The sequence below is a fragment of the Bemisia tabaci genome, chromosome 1 (assembly GCF_918797505.1).
Source record: "Bemisia tabaci chromosome 1, PGI_BMITA_v3".
NCBI lineage: Eukaryota > Metazoa > Arthropoda > Insecta > Hemiptera > Aleyrodidae > Bemisia > Bemisia tabaci.
The window spans coordinates 25905590-25921687 of NC_092793.1; the positions used below are offsets into that span (position 1 = coordinate 25905590).

General features: G+C 33.8%; 1 protein-coding gene across 1 annotated transcript; it reads left to right on the forward strand.

Annotated features, from left to right (window-relative positions):
• Window positions 1-219: 219 nt before the first annotated feature.
• On the forward strand, window positions 220-15828 carry LOC109041281 (uncharacterized). Its single transcript, XM_019057572.2, has 2 exons — window positions 220-713; window positions 2448-15828. The coding sequence occupies exons 1-2, from the start codon at window positions 692-694 to the stop codon at window positions 4547-4549; spliced, it is 2124 nt and encodes a 707-aa protein (XP_018913117.2). The 5' UTR covers window positions 220-691; the 3' UTR covers window positions 4550-15828.
• Window positions 15829-16098: the final 270 nt, after the last annotated feature.

Here is a 16098-nt window from a genome sequence, read left to right on the forward strand (position 1 = left end):
AGTAGGACAATTCCAGAAATTTTAATTATCACACATTTGAAATCATTCGATCGCCTTGAAAAATATAAAGGCTTTTTCGAGCCATTAAAATTTTTTATCATCTCCGGAATCCGTAATCGCAAGTGAAGAGTTGCAAAACATTACTTTTACGTATTTAAACGTCACGTTGGCGGCCGTTCGCCGAGGAACAAAGAGTTGATTATGCAATCGCGATAAGCAACAAAGTACAAACAGATGACCAAATAACCAAGATGGCGCCTTCACGGAATTGAGGGATATTCGGATCAGCATAACATCGCTTAATTTCTACCGAGACCATCTTTTTGTATCATTTCTGTACCTCAGTGCTTTGTCATGAATTAATTTTGGCTTACAGAATTCAAAATTATTATTTTTTACAGTTTGTCTACGTTTAATTGGTCCCAAGTGAATAATGTGAGGTTAAGGTGTCATTACTTGTAGGTAAACAAAAATGAATCAATTTAAAATATTAGTAAGTTCCTCGAAGATTTTACAATTCCCGTCTGAATAATTTCAAAATTCTCAAGTTTCCTCTTGACAAGTTGTGTTTTCGTCTTGTAAAGCGTCCTTAGTTTATTTCATGACAAATTTCCAAGGTCTCTTTTGTATTAGCTTTTTATTGGCTTTAATCTGTAAGTGATAAGTATTACTCCAAGAATATGCCTTCAGAATGGGATCTGAATTTCCTACAAGTAAGTTGTGCAAGTATTTCATCTCATTTCTCTTAATCTAGTCAATTTGCACCCTTTAAAGGCTTATCACAGGTATTTAAGGAGACAGGACCGTTTCATCCGAAGGTTTTGGTATTCCGCTCAAAGCACTTCAAGTTGGAAGAGCTTATTTATGTTGAGAAATTCTTTAGTGAAAGTCTTTAATTTATTTACACTGATTTTTGAAAGGTCTGTCCTGCTTAATTAATCCATAATTTGATTGGGGGACATACAGCTAACAATACATGGTAAACTTTAGCTTAAAGTTTTGAGTGCCTCATTCGTCATGAGCGAACGGCTATCCCGTAATCCCCACACATAGTCTACTAGGAACCTTACGTTTCGTACTTATTGTACCAGTTATAAGTTACAGAAACTATTTGATTCCCTTGCCACTCCCACTCTACCAGAGCGCTCAAGCTAAGTTAGGGGCATGTTTGCCTCTGCGTAAAAAGCCTATTGATTTTGGTGAAGTTATTCCGGAAGTCTGCCAAAGTGAGACTGATGCAATAATTAACCAGTTGTTGTTGAAGTGTGGAAATGTTAATCTGAAATTTCCAGTGCTCCTCAACTATCATGGAAATATTTCTGCCGTCTCCCTCCCGGACCAGGACATAGTTTCCTAAACTTTGATTCGTTTCCCCCCTTATGTTCATCATTTACATTTTTCCTGCATTGATTCTCACAGACTTTAAATTAGAAATGTTGCATTGTTTAATTATGTGTATTCTCTCTTTATGTAACTGTCAGGATAACATAAATATAGTTGAGCTGCCCACAGTGAACGGAAAATGATACAGAAATAAGAATTTACCTTTAAATAGGGTTATTCAATATTGATTTGAAAAAGTCCAGTGCAGGGTTTCCCCCTGAGATAGAATGTCGAGGTGTCACGGTACCCAGACCTGGTAACTTTTTCATCTTTGAGAAACTGAATTTTCTTTAAAGTACGTACTTACTTGGTTAGTAAGAAATTCTATACTGAAGTTATTTTGACAAATATTAAAGATTAACTTATAGAGAAAGGAAAAAAAGTATAAAAACTTGATTGTACAAGTATATTAGGTAGGGCTCCGCCAATTGCCCTTAAGAGTCTTCTGTTCCATAGTTCCTTGAGTTTTTGAAGTTAAGCAATTGCTGTTTTTGAATCCTGAATCTGAAAAGGGGCTCTGCTACAGGCTACAGCTTCTCTCAAAGAGATCTCTTTTTCTTGGTACATGCCCTCAAAATTTGAAACACTAGAACAGACCTGTTGGAGTTGTGTTCTGGAAAACTTACAGATGTAGCAACTTTATGCTCACCTATTTTTATTTTTCTCCTCACCAATTTTCTCTAAAAAATTTAGTCATCAAAAGGTCAATAGTTAAACTTGGAAAAAAAAATTACCTCATACCTAACAGTCAGCTTTCAAGAGCTCTCAGAAGTTACTCCTTTCATTTATCTTGGATCTTTTCTTATCTTTCAATGTGTGCATATTTCCTGTGTCACTTTTTAAATTTATCAGTTGTAGCATACAAACTACCGTGATCATTTGCATACTGTCTTGATAATTTGCTGACTCATTATTTGGGTAGGTGGTAGGCAAGCACTTGGCCTTTCGTAATAAGTAAGTAATTGGCCTGGATGGGTAGATTTGTATATTATGGACACATAAGGGTATATAGAGCCATGAAGTAAGACGTCTTCAGAAATTAACAGGAATTATTTTTTTTCCAGAACTGTCTCCATCCTTTGAGGATGAGACACCACCGGGAGCTGATGGAAGACAGGAAAGCGTTAGAGCGGCTGATTCTCGATGCTCAATGTGCCATCTTCCAGTCGTGTCAACATATGAAGGTTCATTGTCAGTGGGATCAGCTTGTACTTGTTGCACCCCTCCAATTGCATCCACATCTGCAATCCAACATCCTTCACCCCTTGCCCGCAGACACAAGAAAAAGGCTAGTGAGAAAGCAGGTGGGTCAGGTCACTCGAAACGGCAGCTGTTCAAGGAGGAAATTGCCTCAACCTCCTCTCAGATAACACCTCAGGTAACTTTATCAACTATCCCAGTTGAATCTCATCCTCAAAGTATTTTAGATCAGCCTGGGACATCGCAGCTTCCGTTAATTGACGATAGACCATCAACTAGCAGTGCTGCGTTGTCTGAGTTGCCCCTCTCAAATGTTTGCTCAATATGTCTGAAAAGTTTCACATCACCTGGGAAACTTGCTCAGCACATGTATGCGCATTCTGGCGAGAAACCTTTTGTTTGTGATCATTGTTTCAAAGCGTTCTCCTCTAAATTCAAACTTGTGCGCCATGTCTTAATCCATTCAGACTTGCGTCAGTATCACTGCTCGCACTGTGAAAGAACTTTCCATCGAAAAGATCACCTTAAGAACCATGCAAAGATTCATAGTCCTGTTAAAAGAAGACTCAAGTGTGATAGGGAAGGTTGTGGCAAGGAGTATAGTTCACCGCTAAGCTTCAAGAAACACACTGCTGTTCATGCAGCTGAAGAAGGAAACCTGGAATGCAAGATCTGTAGTCAAGTATTTTCTACCAAAGAAGAAATCGTTTTTCACCTGAAAGTACATGCTGGCTCCAGGAGTGCTAAAACCCCTGCTGACCGCAAGTATCAGTGCAGTTATTGTGAAAGAAGCTTTTTCACAGCAAAGGATGTCAGAAGGCATCTAGTCGTTCATACTGGTAAAAGAGATTTTTTATGTCAGTTTTGCCCTCAAAGATTTGGGCGTAAGGATCATCTCACAAGACATATTAGGAAAAGTCATTGCAACTCGAGCAAAAGTAAGAAGCACAGGCGAGGTGATAGAGATAGACATAAGCCAGCCGATAGTATTTTAGAGTCATTTTCTGCCTCTCGAGCTCAGAAACTTCCTTCATCATTTAGCCAGCCAACTGCCTCTGCCTCTGCCTCCAATCAAAGTCATGCATTCCTGGAAACAGAAAGTCTCAAAAGCCCGATTCCAAGTACGCGAACATTAGCATCAAGCTTAGAACAGTCAAAAAGTATGCTGGGAACTTTTCCCTCATCTCAAGTGCCAACGTCTGCCTATGAACCTATTCCTTCATCATCTGAAATGATACTTAAGTCAGAAACAGAATTTATTGATATTAATCTAGATCCGGAGTTGTCTTCGGCAGAATCTAGTCGTGTACCCCCAACCAGTGCCGAAAGTTTAGCGATGGAAGAAAACTCATCGCTCTACTCAAGTGTTGAACCATTGTGGCATAAACCTCAGGGTCATTACTCCTCAGAAAATATTCTAAACCAGCCTTCCTCATCTACTATGTTACCTGATCTTGTATATAATCCTCACGCTTCTGCGTATCCCGCGTCCTACGATGAAAACAGTACAAAAATAGAACCTCTTTCTCCATATTCAAGCTCTTTTGAAGCTGTAAGCACTAAGCATGAACCGTCTTCACCTTATTCACCATTCGAATCTTCTGATATCAAAATGGATCCAGAATTTTCATCAAACTCAAACTTGGCTCATTTCATGGACCTTATACCACCTGAAAATATTCACGAGCTTGAAGCTTATCAGTCGCAGCAGCAGCAGCACCATCATCATCAGCATCCACAACAGCATTACGACCCATCAAGTATTGAAATGTCTACTTCAGTGCCAAGTGGTGAGCAGCAGTTTTCAGAGGAGGCCACTACTTTACCACGAGACCTCCTTCAGTATCCATTGAATACAGAGCTCATCAACACACTTCTTCAAACAAATCTTCAAGATGATTCATCTGCAACATTACCAACCTTTAACCAAGCTTTCCAGCAGCAACAACAGCAACCACCTTCGTAAACTTTTTGAGTAGACCAGATAGAGGGAGGGGTGTCCATTCCTTTCCTTATCTAAAGTTAAAATTTATCATTCAGAAAGTGTTAAAACACCTCTAGTTTCTTAGGAAACATCTAAAATGAGTTGAATGTGGGTTATCAAATGCCCAAGTGTCCTTAAATGGAACAAATATTGAGTACCAAAAACATATGGAACCTATTTTTTTTATTTAAAAGTCAATGAAGTTTGTCGAAAATAAAGATTCTATGGTCAGACCTTGAAACCATGTAACACTTAAATTTTAAACATCAGTAAGCATAAATGCAAGAACTCATTGGTTTTTATACCTCTAAGTAGTTCTTTTTGCTCTCACCTTCAGAGTTCTAGCAGTGTTACATTTTGTGTCAAAAACAAGTATTAAAGCCAGAATTTTTGCTCACCCTTTCAATCAATTGTGTTAAAGGTGCAATGTATGTTCTGATTGCAAAGATCAAAGAAGTCTTTATTTTTATCATCACTACTTCTCATTGTCAGTTTATTCTCCTATTTCAAAAAAGAAATATCCCTTATCCTCTTGTGTATTACTAGAGCCAATGAATGGAAATCCGAAGTGGTTTTATTTAATACAGATAATGAAGCTACAAAAACATGCATCTCAAACTGACATCCTCATTTCTTGTCTTATTTATTTATTTATTTTCTCTCTCATCGACCAATCGTAGCTGTTTCACACAATCGTATGATTTCTCTTGAATCTTTCAAGAATGTGCTACGTATAAATAATGGATAATACTCTGTTGAAAAGATACAATGAAGAAAGAAGAAATTTCAAAAACACTGCAATCATGCTTTTCTAGTTTTAATATTGATGTATGGATGTTGCCTCCTCTCATCTAGTCTACTCTGTCCATGGTTAAGCATGTATTCACTGTTCAAATATTTATTTTTCTATGTCTTTTTAAGTCCCAAGATGTTAGGTTTCTATGTATTTTACTAATTATTGTTAAGTAAGACAAGGTTATTCTTGTTGTTTTTATTGTGATTGCTTGATATTCGGCATAGTAATGTAAGTTTATCTTGTACGATTTTGGAAGTTGATTTGTTTGTGTATTCTCACCAACGATTGTAAATAGCGCACCGTCTAACAACAGTTTATACTTATTCTGTAAAATTTGTTATCATCTTTGATTTCATTCAAGGAGTTTCTTGTATCGTCCTCCAAGGATTTACAAATGAAGCTTTCAGTTACCCCTAGGGTCACTGTCTCCAAGTTCAACAATTTTTTGCAGCCATGACTGAAAAATTTTACTGTACCTAATCTTTGTTTTTTTTGCATCATAGATTTTTTTAATTATGAATCAAATTTTTCATCAATATTTTCTGAAGGATCCCCCTTCTCTCTTCCAAAAAGAGAAAGAGAAAAAAAAATTAATTACTCTTTTCAAAAGAAAAAACCATACAACTCCAAGGAGAGTTTTTTTTTTAAGAAAAAAAATTTCTTGGTTTTTTTTTTTCAGTGTTTATTAATAAATTCAAATTCTTCATGTAAGAAAATGATTTATTCTCTCAAACGAATATTATGGCTATTAGGACCACGAACACAAATACTTCAAAATTAAGTAAGTTTTCTCGTCACAATCAAACACGTACCTATTTGTAGTCACTATTCACTGTCAAAATATTATTTTTTCTTCCTCTATACAAAGTGTGCCTAAACACTATAATTTTTTCTACCAAGATGTTGTTGAATTTTTTATTGAGATCTTCCGGTGAGTACAATATTATTTTTCGGAGCAAGTTACAAATTTATGGATCTTTGAATGGTTTTATTTATATTGATTTTCTGTTATTAAAAGTTGTAAACTTCTCTTCCTTTTACTTTGTGACTCTGACTTTGAGTCTTGCTCCAATAAAAGCTATGACACTATGTTTTCAGGATTTTGAAAAATGAAAAAAGCCAATAATGTCGAAGTAATTTGAAATTGGGAGTTTTACTTTGAAGTTAAATTATTTTTTAGGAGCATCAACTCTTGTAATTAAATACAGGTATGAAGAATATTCATTATATGTTATACTATAGAATTAAACATCACATCATAAATTAAAGTGTCTTAGTGCGTTTTTTTTTTTTATTTTTTTTTTTTAATTTTTAAGTGATTTTAGTGTAATGAGTTTGAAATACCTCATAAATTTTTAAGTACCTAGTTAGTATTCTATGCTTAGAGTATTATATTCTCTTAATCAAAATGTATTCTTCCTTTTTTCATTTTCCCCCCTTCCAGGATAAAAAAAGGTTGACTTTATGGAATTTTTTTTTTGTTACATTCAGCATCTGGTTAAATTTGTTAAAAATGTAATTAAATCTATTATTTTGAAGTGGTACCATCTACGTGAAAGAGAAGAAAAAATCCCCTTTTAATGTGAAAGATTGACAGTTGATCATGGTCATGAGAGCCTCAGTCTACCAAAATTTCATCATAGAAAGGCTTAGGGTAAACAAATCAGAATCAAATTACATGAGTGAACGAATAGGTTCAAAGATATAGTCAAGGTACTTCGCTACTTTTTACCATGTTTCTAAAGAAAATGGTATTAATTTTATTTAAACTCATTATCAGGAGGTGCTGGTCAGTTATTATTTACATTGAAACACCTTTGTTTCTCCCCATATTTCGAAGTTGCAGGATTCCATCCACATTTACTGGAAGGAATAGGTTACATTCAAACAATGGGGAACTACAGTTGGAAATCATTATTTTTTGTTAATCATTTTAACTTGCTTGATAGTAAGAATTCAACACTATCACCAGTATCTTCTGGAGAAAAAGAAAAGTGCAAAATGCTTTCCAGCTTGCAAAGTTGTCTATCTATATCATAACTTTTGATGCTTTCAGTAGCGAGAGAGACAAATCATGGTACCTTCCTCATCTTTTAATCTGTATTCGAGGTGTGCCTCATAGATTCTCAAGCTTTCTGGAGGGAATAGAACATTTTTTGAATCTTTATTTCAAGAACCCTTTTATTTTATAAACTTGAATTGTTTATCCCAACGCATTTATTAACCTCTCCACCACAAATCAATAAGAACATTGTGATGCACAATCGTGCTGAAATACATTAATGTGTAATAATTACAAAATTTTGAACTCATAAGACCATGCAAGTTATGCTTGTTTGTCAGTCTAAGTATTGCTTGGCTTCGCTAATGGAGTTATGCTCTCTCTCTCTTTTGCATCATGTAGATTCTTTCTTTTCTTTACTCTCGATATTGATTCTCTCTCCACTTTTTCTCTATCAATGCCATCATTGTGTCGCAGACCTTGTAACTAGTCCTCTCTCTGAACTCTGTGAGTCCATGGACCACATTTTGGGAGCTGCTTGGCGTCTGTGCACTTGATGCTACTTGTATGCAACAATGATTTAAATATGGTTGCTTCTCTGACTTGTCAGATACCATTATTTCCTCCTTTGTTATTGTGTACCTACTGTCATTGCTTTTTCAATTTTTTGTTACCCTCACCATATTCAATACGCTTACTGAATTCCTGTCATTCTGCAGGGAAAATAGTTTTCTCAGGATCAAATAAGGTAATGATAATGATATTATTATGATAATGATAATGATGATGTAAGATAATGATATGATAATGTAAGATTCTGAGTTACCCCCTGTGGAATCTGCAGCATTCATACTGTACAGATACTGAATCGTAAATCCCAAACTTTTTTTCTTGTGTAGGATCCTTGTCGAGTTCAGTGGCGAGATGTGCAGGATCGATTATCGATTTTTCCTCATTTGAATTTATAGTAAAGAATCAATTATTAAGGTGTTCGTTTTGAATACCTTTATATCGATCCTTTTCCATAGGTTTAAATGGCAGATCAATTGATATATCGCAAAGCACGCCTCATCACTGGTCCAGTTGTCAGTGGAGTTAATGGCTCCCACCTGAAAAGTGACAGACTAACTCTTTACCAGAGGGTGTGAATAAAATTTTTCCGGTCTCCAGTATTCATTTGAGAATGTAACACCGGTGTTTCAGTTTGAGTGAAAAAAGGAGATTTACATATTGTCACGTGCTCTGATAAAATATAATACAATGGAGTAGTTACACTTATCTTAGAATCGTGTTTGGATGGTTCAAGCTTATCGATCAGCAGAAAATGATAAATAAATAGTCTGTTCAAACACTAAGTTCTTTTATCTATTATAATTGGAATCGTCGCTTATGAAAAAACTCGGCGAATGACAGCATCCATCACTCATACCATTGTTTTTCTTCTACTGTGGTGTTTTATGTAAAGCAACCAGTGTAAATGTGTATCACTAATCGATGAAACCAAATTAGAAGAGACCATGGTGGATGGCTTCATACACCATGTTTTTGATGAGTCTCTGATTCGATTACTGTTGTTGTACTGATCTCTGTTAATACTGGCGTTTGAAAAGATCTTATAATTTTTTTCTAATCTATAAGCCTAAATCATCAAAACACGATTCTGTGATTAGCGCAAATGACTCATTATCAGCCTTACCTAACGATCTTGTCATGAGCCTTGATAGTATTGCACTCCTCTACAACTAAGGAAACTTACTGAAGTAAGGATGTCTTTTTCACCTAATGCTGTCTACTCTGTCATTATTCTAAATGAAACTGTTCTTTTTTTTCTTGGAATCATTTCTTTCCTTTGCTTTGGATCACAAGTATTGAAAAATTAATTATTCCTATGTTTGAACTTGATCAAGAAGAATAAAGTCTAGAGAATACTGGATACATTTCATCCTTTGAAATCAGATCCAAAAAATTATTAAAGTTGGGAATTACTATTGTGTACTCTGTGACTAAATAAGTTTGTATTTAGTAATAAATACGGGTATTTGTGTCTCAGTTTTTGAAAGAAATGTTCAAAAGAAGTAAAATCATACTTTTTATCATTGTGCAATCTTGGGGTAAAAATGAAATCTATCTACCGATTTTAATCCTCTTTGAGTTACAATTCTCAGTCAGTCTCACATTTCTGTTTAATAATATTGCAAATCTTTTGACGCTCTTCCACAAGGCAATCATTAAATTTTGTTTGAAGTATGTCCCTTCATGTTAGAATATAGTATTGTCAAAACGTGATGTCCAAAATTGAAATAATTTTCAATTTGGGGCTGTTTCTTTTCCCAGAATCTTTATATCTTGTGTCCTTTTTGGCTTATTTTTTGGGGTTCAAATTCAAAATTTTGTTTGATTTCCATGCTACATTGATATCAGGATAAATTCATGTACCCATTTTTGCTCATTAATTGTGTGCCTTCAACTTTTCAACTGCCAAAACCCTGAAAAACTATTATGAGGAATCAAGATTTTTTTAAACTGTTCATAAAATTTTGGTTGTATAAGTATTCAATACTTTCAACATTGTTTATCTTTTTGTTGGGTATTGCTGATTGATAAGGGAGAGGGTTAATAAAATGTCAACAACAGCCATCCTGAATAAAGATATTTTTCAATTGTCAGACATTCACCACAGCGTACCCAGGTTTCCGTAGTGGAAACAAATTTCACTACTTTCAAAAGTTTCATCAATTTAATATTTATCAGAACTGGGCACAGGAACTTGTTCCTCACTAGTTCGTTTGTGAAGCGTACAAATGAATCAATAATGACATTGGTACTCACTTGTTTTTCCAAACTCTTTAATAAAAATGCTTGTACTTTTTTTCTCTTGAAATTATCTTTTAATTAATGTACTACAGTTGTCGGTCAGAATAATTTCACTGCAATTTTTTTTTCCAGTAAAAATTCCTACATGAAATTCATGAAGCTTCATTCCATTCCACTTTATCTAGGTTATGTTAACAAAGTAGTCTAGGTATTTTTTTTTCCTAAATCAGGTATTTAAAATGACAGTGTCACTTTGACTCCGATGTCCCTGAAATGCATCTTTCCGTCTTACCAAATCATTTCCTTTGCTGCTCATAAGAAATGAAAAATCGTTTTCCCTGAGCAGGCTCGATCAAAAATGTCTTTTTTTTCTCTCTTTCTTTCTTTCAAAAAAGAAAAAAAAAGATCTCACTGTAAATCAAATCAGAATGACCCTACATTTCCGAAACGTGCACTGTCAATGTTGAAATATGATTATGAACCAATCAACATCTTTCTTGCATAATTGTTTCGCAAAGTGTGAAACACTAGTGTCTGTGCAGTATTTGAATGGACCATCTTTGAAGCTGGCACCAAAGTTCCTGATAGCTAAGGCTGTCTCCTGATCTTTTTTTTTACATTCTTTTTACCAATTACTATCCCGCTCATTTTTCCTCCTTATCATGCTTCCTCTCTCTTTTTTCTGCGTTTGTTACCATGTTTTCATTCATGTTTATGCATCAGATGATTCCTTTTTACTTCGCTTTTCCATTTGTTCTTTGAATTTGTACATTTACTCTCAACTCTCCCCCCCCCCTCTCAATCTGTTTTTTGATCATTAATTGTTTTTGGCACCATTTGTTGATAATATGTATGGTGTTTTTCGCAACTGACCTGCTTGCCTTTGTCTGTTTGTATAGCTGTTGCTACGGAATTATAGGTTTAATGTTATGTTTGTTTATTTTTACAACAAGAATGTACATGAAATGCCACAAATTGTCTATTTTCAAATCTGCTCCAATCAAGAAGTTATATTTTTTTAATCGTGTCCGTTTTCTTTTCAACTGTAGCCCTCGAATTCGTGAAATTCACTTTAATTCTTCTTCCCCAGTCCTTCCTCTGCATCTTCATAAGAGTTCTTCGGGGGGGTTCTGGACACTCTCCTCCTCCCGGTCTTTCAGGCCCCTCATTTGATTTCATTAAATGATAACCTCTCCCCCCCCCCCCCAAAAAAAACTCTGGATCTATCTCTTTCCTTTGGTACGGAGTTTTATACTTCTCAGTGGTTTGTGAGACTCCTCTTGAAAAATTGTATCTGATTATTTTGATATATTTGAGCAATGAAAAACCGAACAAACAGTGGATAAGTTCTTGTTCGGAACAAAACTAAATTACATGATGTTCAAGAAAGTGGCACTGAGCAAGAGAAAAAGTTCTCGTGGGACAGAATATAAGTTTTGAAAAGACTTTATGGCGTTGAAAAGAACCTGAATGAAAACAGATTTCTTAATAAAATTGTTAAGGAAAGCTACTCCGCATAGTTATTTTGTTTTAGAGACTCGCCAAATTCATCAGGAAAAAGAAATACATTTTTTCAATTTTCAACCCTTTTCACCACTTTTTTTCACCCTCACTCACCGTTCTTTTCTGTAAAACTTCTGATCTTTCAGTTTTTTTGAAGTGAGAATGTTGATCAGAATGCCAAAATGCAACTGGTCACTTCTTTCATTTTTAATCATTTTCCAACAATAATATTACGAATAATGTATTTTTTGGGGCGTTAATGTATTCTGTAAGTTTGTAATAATGTTGTTATTAACGATTCAAGTTATAATTCTTTTCTTTCTTTCTTTTTTTCTTTTTTTTCTTAACAAAAATCAGGGAAATACCTATCTCATGAACAATGTCTGAGATACTTCAGTAATTTGAATTACCCGAGTGTTTCTTCCGGGACTGTTGTTTTTTTTTCTTTTTTTTACTTATTTTATCATTTCCAGCCCTGTTAAACATCACAATACAATACTGTAATGCTTTCATAGTGTAAAATCAAATTAAAGCTTGGGAAAAGAGATTCTTTCTTTCAAATGTATTACCTGTAAAAAATGTTAAAAAGAAAAGAGAAAGATTATTGTTTCTGATTTCAAAGAAGGAGCACCATATTATCTCTTAATTACTGAGTTGTGTTGCAAATTAGAAGGTACTCGTTGATCTTAATTCTCTAATTGTACAGAATTTCATCAAAATTTCTTTGAATTAATTGTAAATAGCGTTTGCAACACCACAAGTGCCATCATTTTTATTTTTACATTTTTGATCAATGTAACATGTTTATTTGTTAATTTTACCTCAGTTAATTAGTAAGAAAATACGCTTTCCAAATTTTTCTACTGTTGTATTTTGTTGGTATTATTGTTTGGTGCCTCTTTGTGAATGATAGCGAGTCCATTAATGTGTGAGTTTTTGGTAGGCAAATAGAGTGTGGTCAGAAGCCTTCTACGTACTCTTATACTATTCGTCATGCAAGCTATTTCCAACGGCTGTTTTACTCTATTTGAGACAAAACTATGTATCTGAAAAATCTCTTCTGTCGATCTGCTTAAACACATATTTACAATGATGTTTTTGCAGTTGGCTGCAGGCCAATTTTTTTTTCTTTTCTTTTCTTTTCTTCTTCACAAGGTTTGGATTGACCCCCTTTTTTATGCAGAATTCATTTTTTTTTACTTTGAGAACGTTGTATTCAGACATGTGTAACGTGAAGATAACTAACTATGTAAACACTAATCGTTTCCTTAGAATGGAAATGAGAGAGAGCAGCTGTATTAGCTGTTAAGTTTAAAGTTCCTTAAGACAGTGTGACAGTAAAATAAAGGCCTTGCTAGAGAAAGAGCTTATTTAGGTCAGTGTGTTACGCTCTTGCAATCGCGTTCGTTGACAGAAAGATACACAAAAAAACATACAAAATCTAATCTTTTCACTCTTACATGTTAGAAGAAGATATGTAGACCTGCTTTTGTTTTGGAAGAAAAAAATCTTTTATTCACCCATGAGAATTCTACCAATCATATTTTTCTTCATCTTCTTAATAATAACAATGTAGTCGATGAATTGTCATCAGTATGCAAGGTATCAATTCATTAAGTTTTTGGTTCAGAATGTAGCACAAACGTTACATCTTTTCATTATCTTATCCACTAAAATGACAAAGGATCTTGAATCTTGGCAAGTTTTTTTACAAAAAAGTCACCTTGATTTTTTTGCTTCTTTGACCTCTGGCATACTGATTATGATAGGTCTCAATTTTTTTTTTATTCTTTTAAAGGCAAAATTCACATTTTGAAAAAACACAAAAGATAATAAGAATCAATTCAAACCCCAATTTCGTCAAATGGCCCGTGAGATCACGAGAGTATTTCTTTAAGTTTGGTAGAAGGCTTCATGATCACATTGCTTTAAAAAGCACTCACAAATGCTAGTTATTATGTGTCATATTGTTCATTCATAATCGATTACAATCCTCTTGATACCTGTAATTTTCAATCAAATTTTATTTCAAAGCCTAGGTGATAAAATATGTAATGTTTTCTAAAGTTCCTTATAATTTAGGTAAGAAGCTAAGTTTTAACAGAATTTTTACTACCTGTTTCATTTTTACTTTTTTAACTGGCACTCTAAGTGATTAAAAATACCCTCTTCTGGTATTGCTTTTTAATTTTTTATTATAAATCCCCACCCCTTCCATACGCAGCAAATTTCCATAACCTGAGCAATCGAGCGCACATTCTGCTCTCATTTTCAAAGGGCTTCTATTTATTTAGTGGATGAATCAACATTTTTTTTTTCTGGACTTCTTCCTTTTGCACTTCATATTTTCTGTCAAGTCTAGCTTAATTTTCGGTATTGTTAGGGTCCTGAAATTGCCGGACTCATTCCAAAGAATGCTGTCCCAAGTATGAGTCTCTAGGCAAAGTCTGATATGAAGCACGATGCAGCTCTTTTTCTCTTTAAAATTTTACTAGGCAAACGAATCACACGATAGAAAGTCTAGAATATACTAGAAATAGGGTAATCAACTCCGACACAAGACATCATCGTTCACAATTAACATTGGTTAAATGGCAAAAATACCCAAGATGTTATTTGCATAATCTAACTTTCATTTGATCTGAGTTGAAAATATATGTCAATATCTCGTCCAGGCAGTGATTTCTTAACTTCCTGTCTTGTGAATCGTTTTCTACGTTGAAGAGGAAGCAAGTGACTTCTTCTGTTTTATTCATTGTCTAGTGGCCCATCATGAAAACAAGTTGCTAATGCAGTCCCCTTTTGCCCCCTCCCTCCAACCTGATATAAAGTTCGACCATGTTTGCTTCACAATTTTACCACCAAACCCTCCATGTAAGAAAATCAAACATTGCTTAACATGCAAAAACTATTCTTTTCAAAAAACACTCAAATGCTCTCCAGTGCCTTGGATGTGTATGCTTTTCAATTTCACTGCAGTTAATCTTTGCCTGTAGTTTTTGATGCTGAATGCTAAAAATTTACTCATCAATGAAGCAGTCAATGCAAGACAACATGCAAGTCATTTAGTGAGTACTTCAGAAATAAAACCTCGCCCCAGAATCAACCTTTTAAATGAACTCGGCAACTTTGATTTATGTGGAGAGTCTAACAGGCAACTTGAAAGGCAAAGATCATTACATTAATTAATTTATTCATTCAGCATGTTTAATTTATTTTACTATCTATCATAGAATTTAATTCATTATTATCATTTTTATTCATTAATTTTTTGTCAACTAAAATGTAAAACACTTACTATTATTTTTCCCTTTCTTCAAAAGGAACAACAACAAAACAAAACAAAAAAAAAAACTGTTGGTCCCAAGATTTTAAGACGGTGTTTGGTAATTAAGAGCTTGATATCCTTAAGCAATATTTCCATTTAAACTTTGGTTCTCCTTTCCTCGGTGTATTTATTTAAAAATCATCTCTTCACTTTTACTTGAAATTTTCTTAATACTTCCTCTTTGAACTTTTTTCTCTTATAATTGTTTATTATTTATTTTATTTTCTTATTTTTTTTTCATTCCTCTTAAGTTTTTTTTTCTTTTAAGTTTACTCTTTATATTGCTTGCTCTACTTTCTTTGTTAAATGTTAACCTTTAGGCCCTAGATTCATTATTTTAATTAAAGCGAATCCTCTTTTATTTGTTTGTCTTTTTTGTTGGTATGTGAACAGGAAAAGTAATGTTTGGATTTTGAAGTCACTTTAATTATTAAATTCTAAGCATTAGTTCATTACTTGATAATAAGCAAGCTTGGCTGTGATATTAGAATAGGATTTTACTTTTATTTTTACAATCTCTGTTTTTTACTCTAAATTGTAAAAAGATAATGTACTCCATCGTAAGTTAACCAATGTAAAACTAATACAGTAAAGCAGAGAAATGTGTATTTTTGTGTTTACAAATTATCGTTGAGTTTAATATTGTAAAATATGTATTATCTATTTTGAATACCTTTCGAGTCTTACAATTATCAAAAAAATACTTCTGTATGCTCTGCGTTGTTACAGATTACAATCACTGTATCTTTCTTTGATAATTGTTACTTTATCATTTACTTTTTATTTGTGTTGTTTAATAAAATTGTATTTTACCTTTACATCACAAAATGTTTGTGTCCTTCAATTCCTCAAGCTCATCGTTGTACCTTAGCAACCTGTTAACTGCTACTGTGAGATAATTTCATTCATTTCATTAATTACCACTTGACAAAAGTTTTCTCTTTCTAAGGAAAAAATATTTAAAAAAAGAAAGAAAAACCAGGAAAAGATAAAAAATAGCATTTTAATTTTTTTAGTGCCTCAAAATTTTCCACTTTAAAAAGCATTTTTGTTTGAATTATTTACCCACAAGTGTTTTTCTGTTCAAA

Bases quoted from the DNA above. Each gene is read 5' to 3' on its own strand.
- LOC109041281 (XM_019057572.2), top strand. From the start codon at position 692: ATGGGATCTGAATTTCCTACAA. The intron at 714-2,447 runs GTAAGTTGTGCA...TTTTTTTTCCAG, and splicing joins GGGATCTGAATTTCCTACAA to AACTGTCTCCATCCTTTGAG.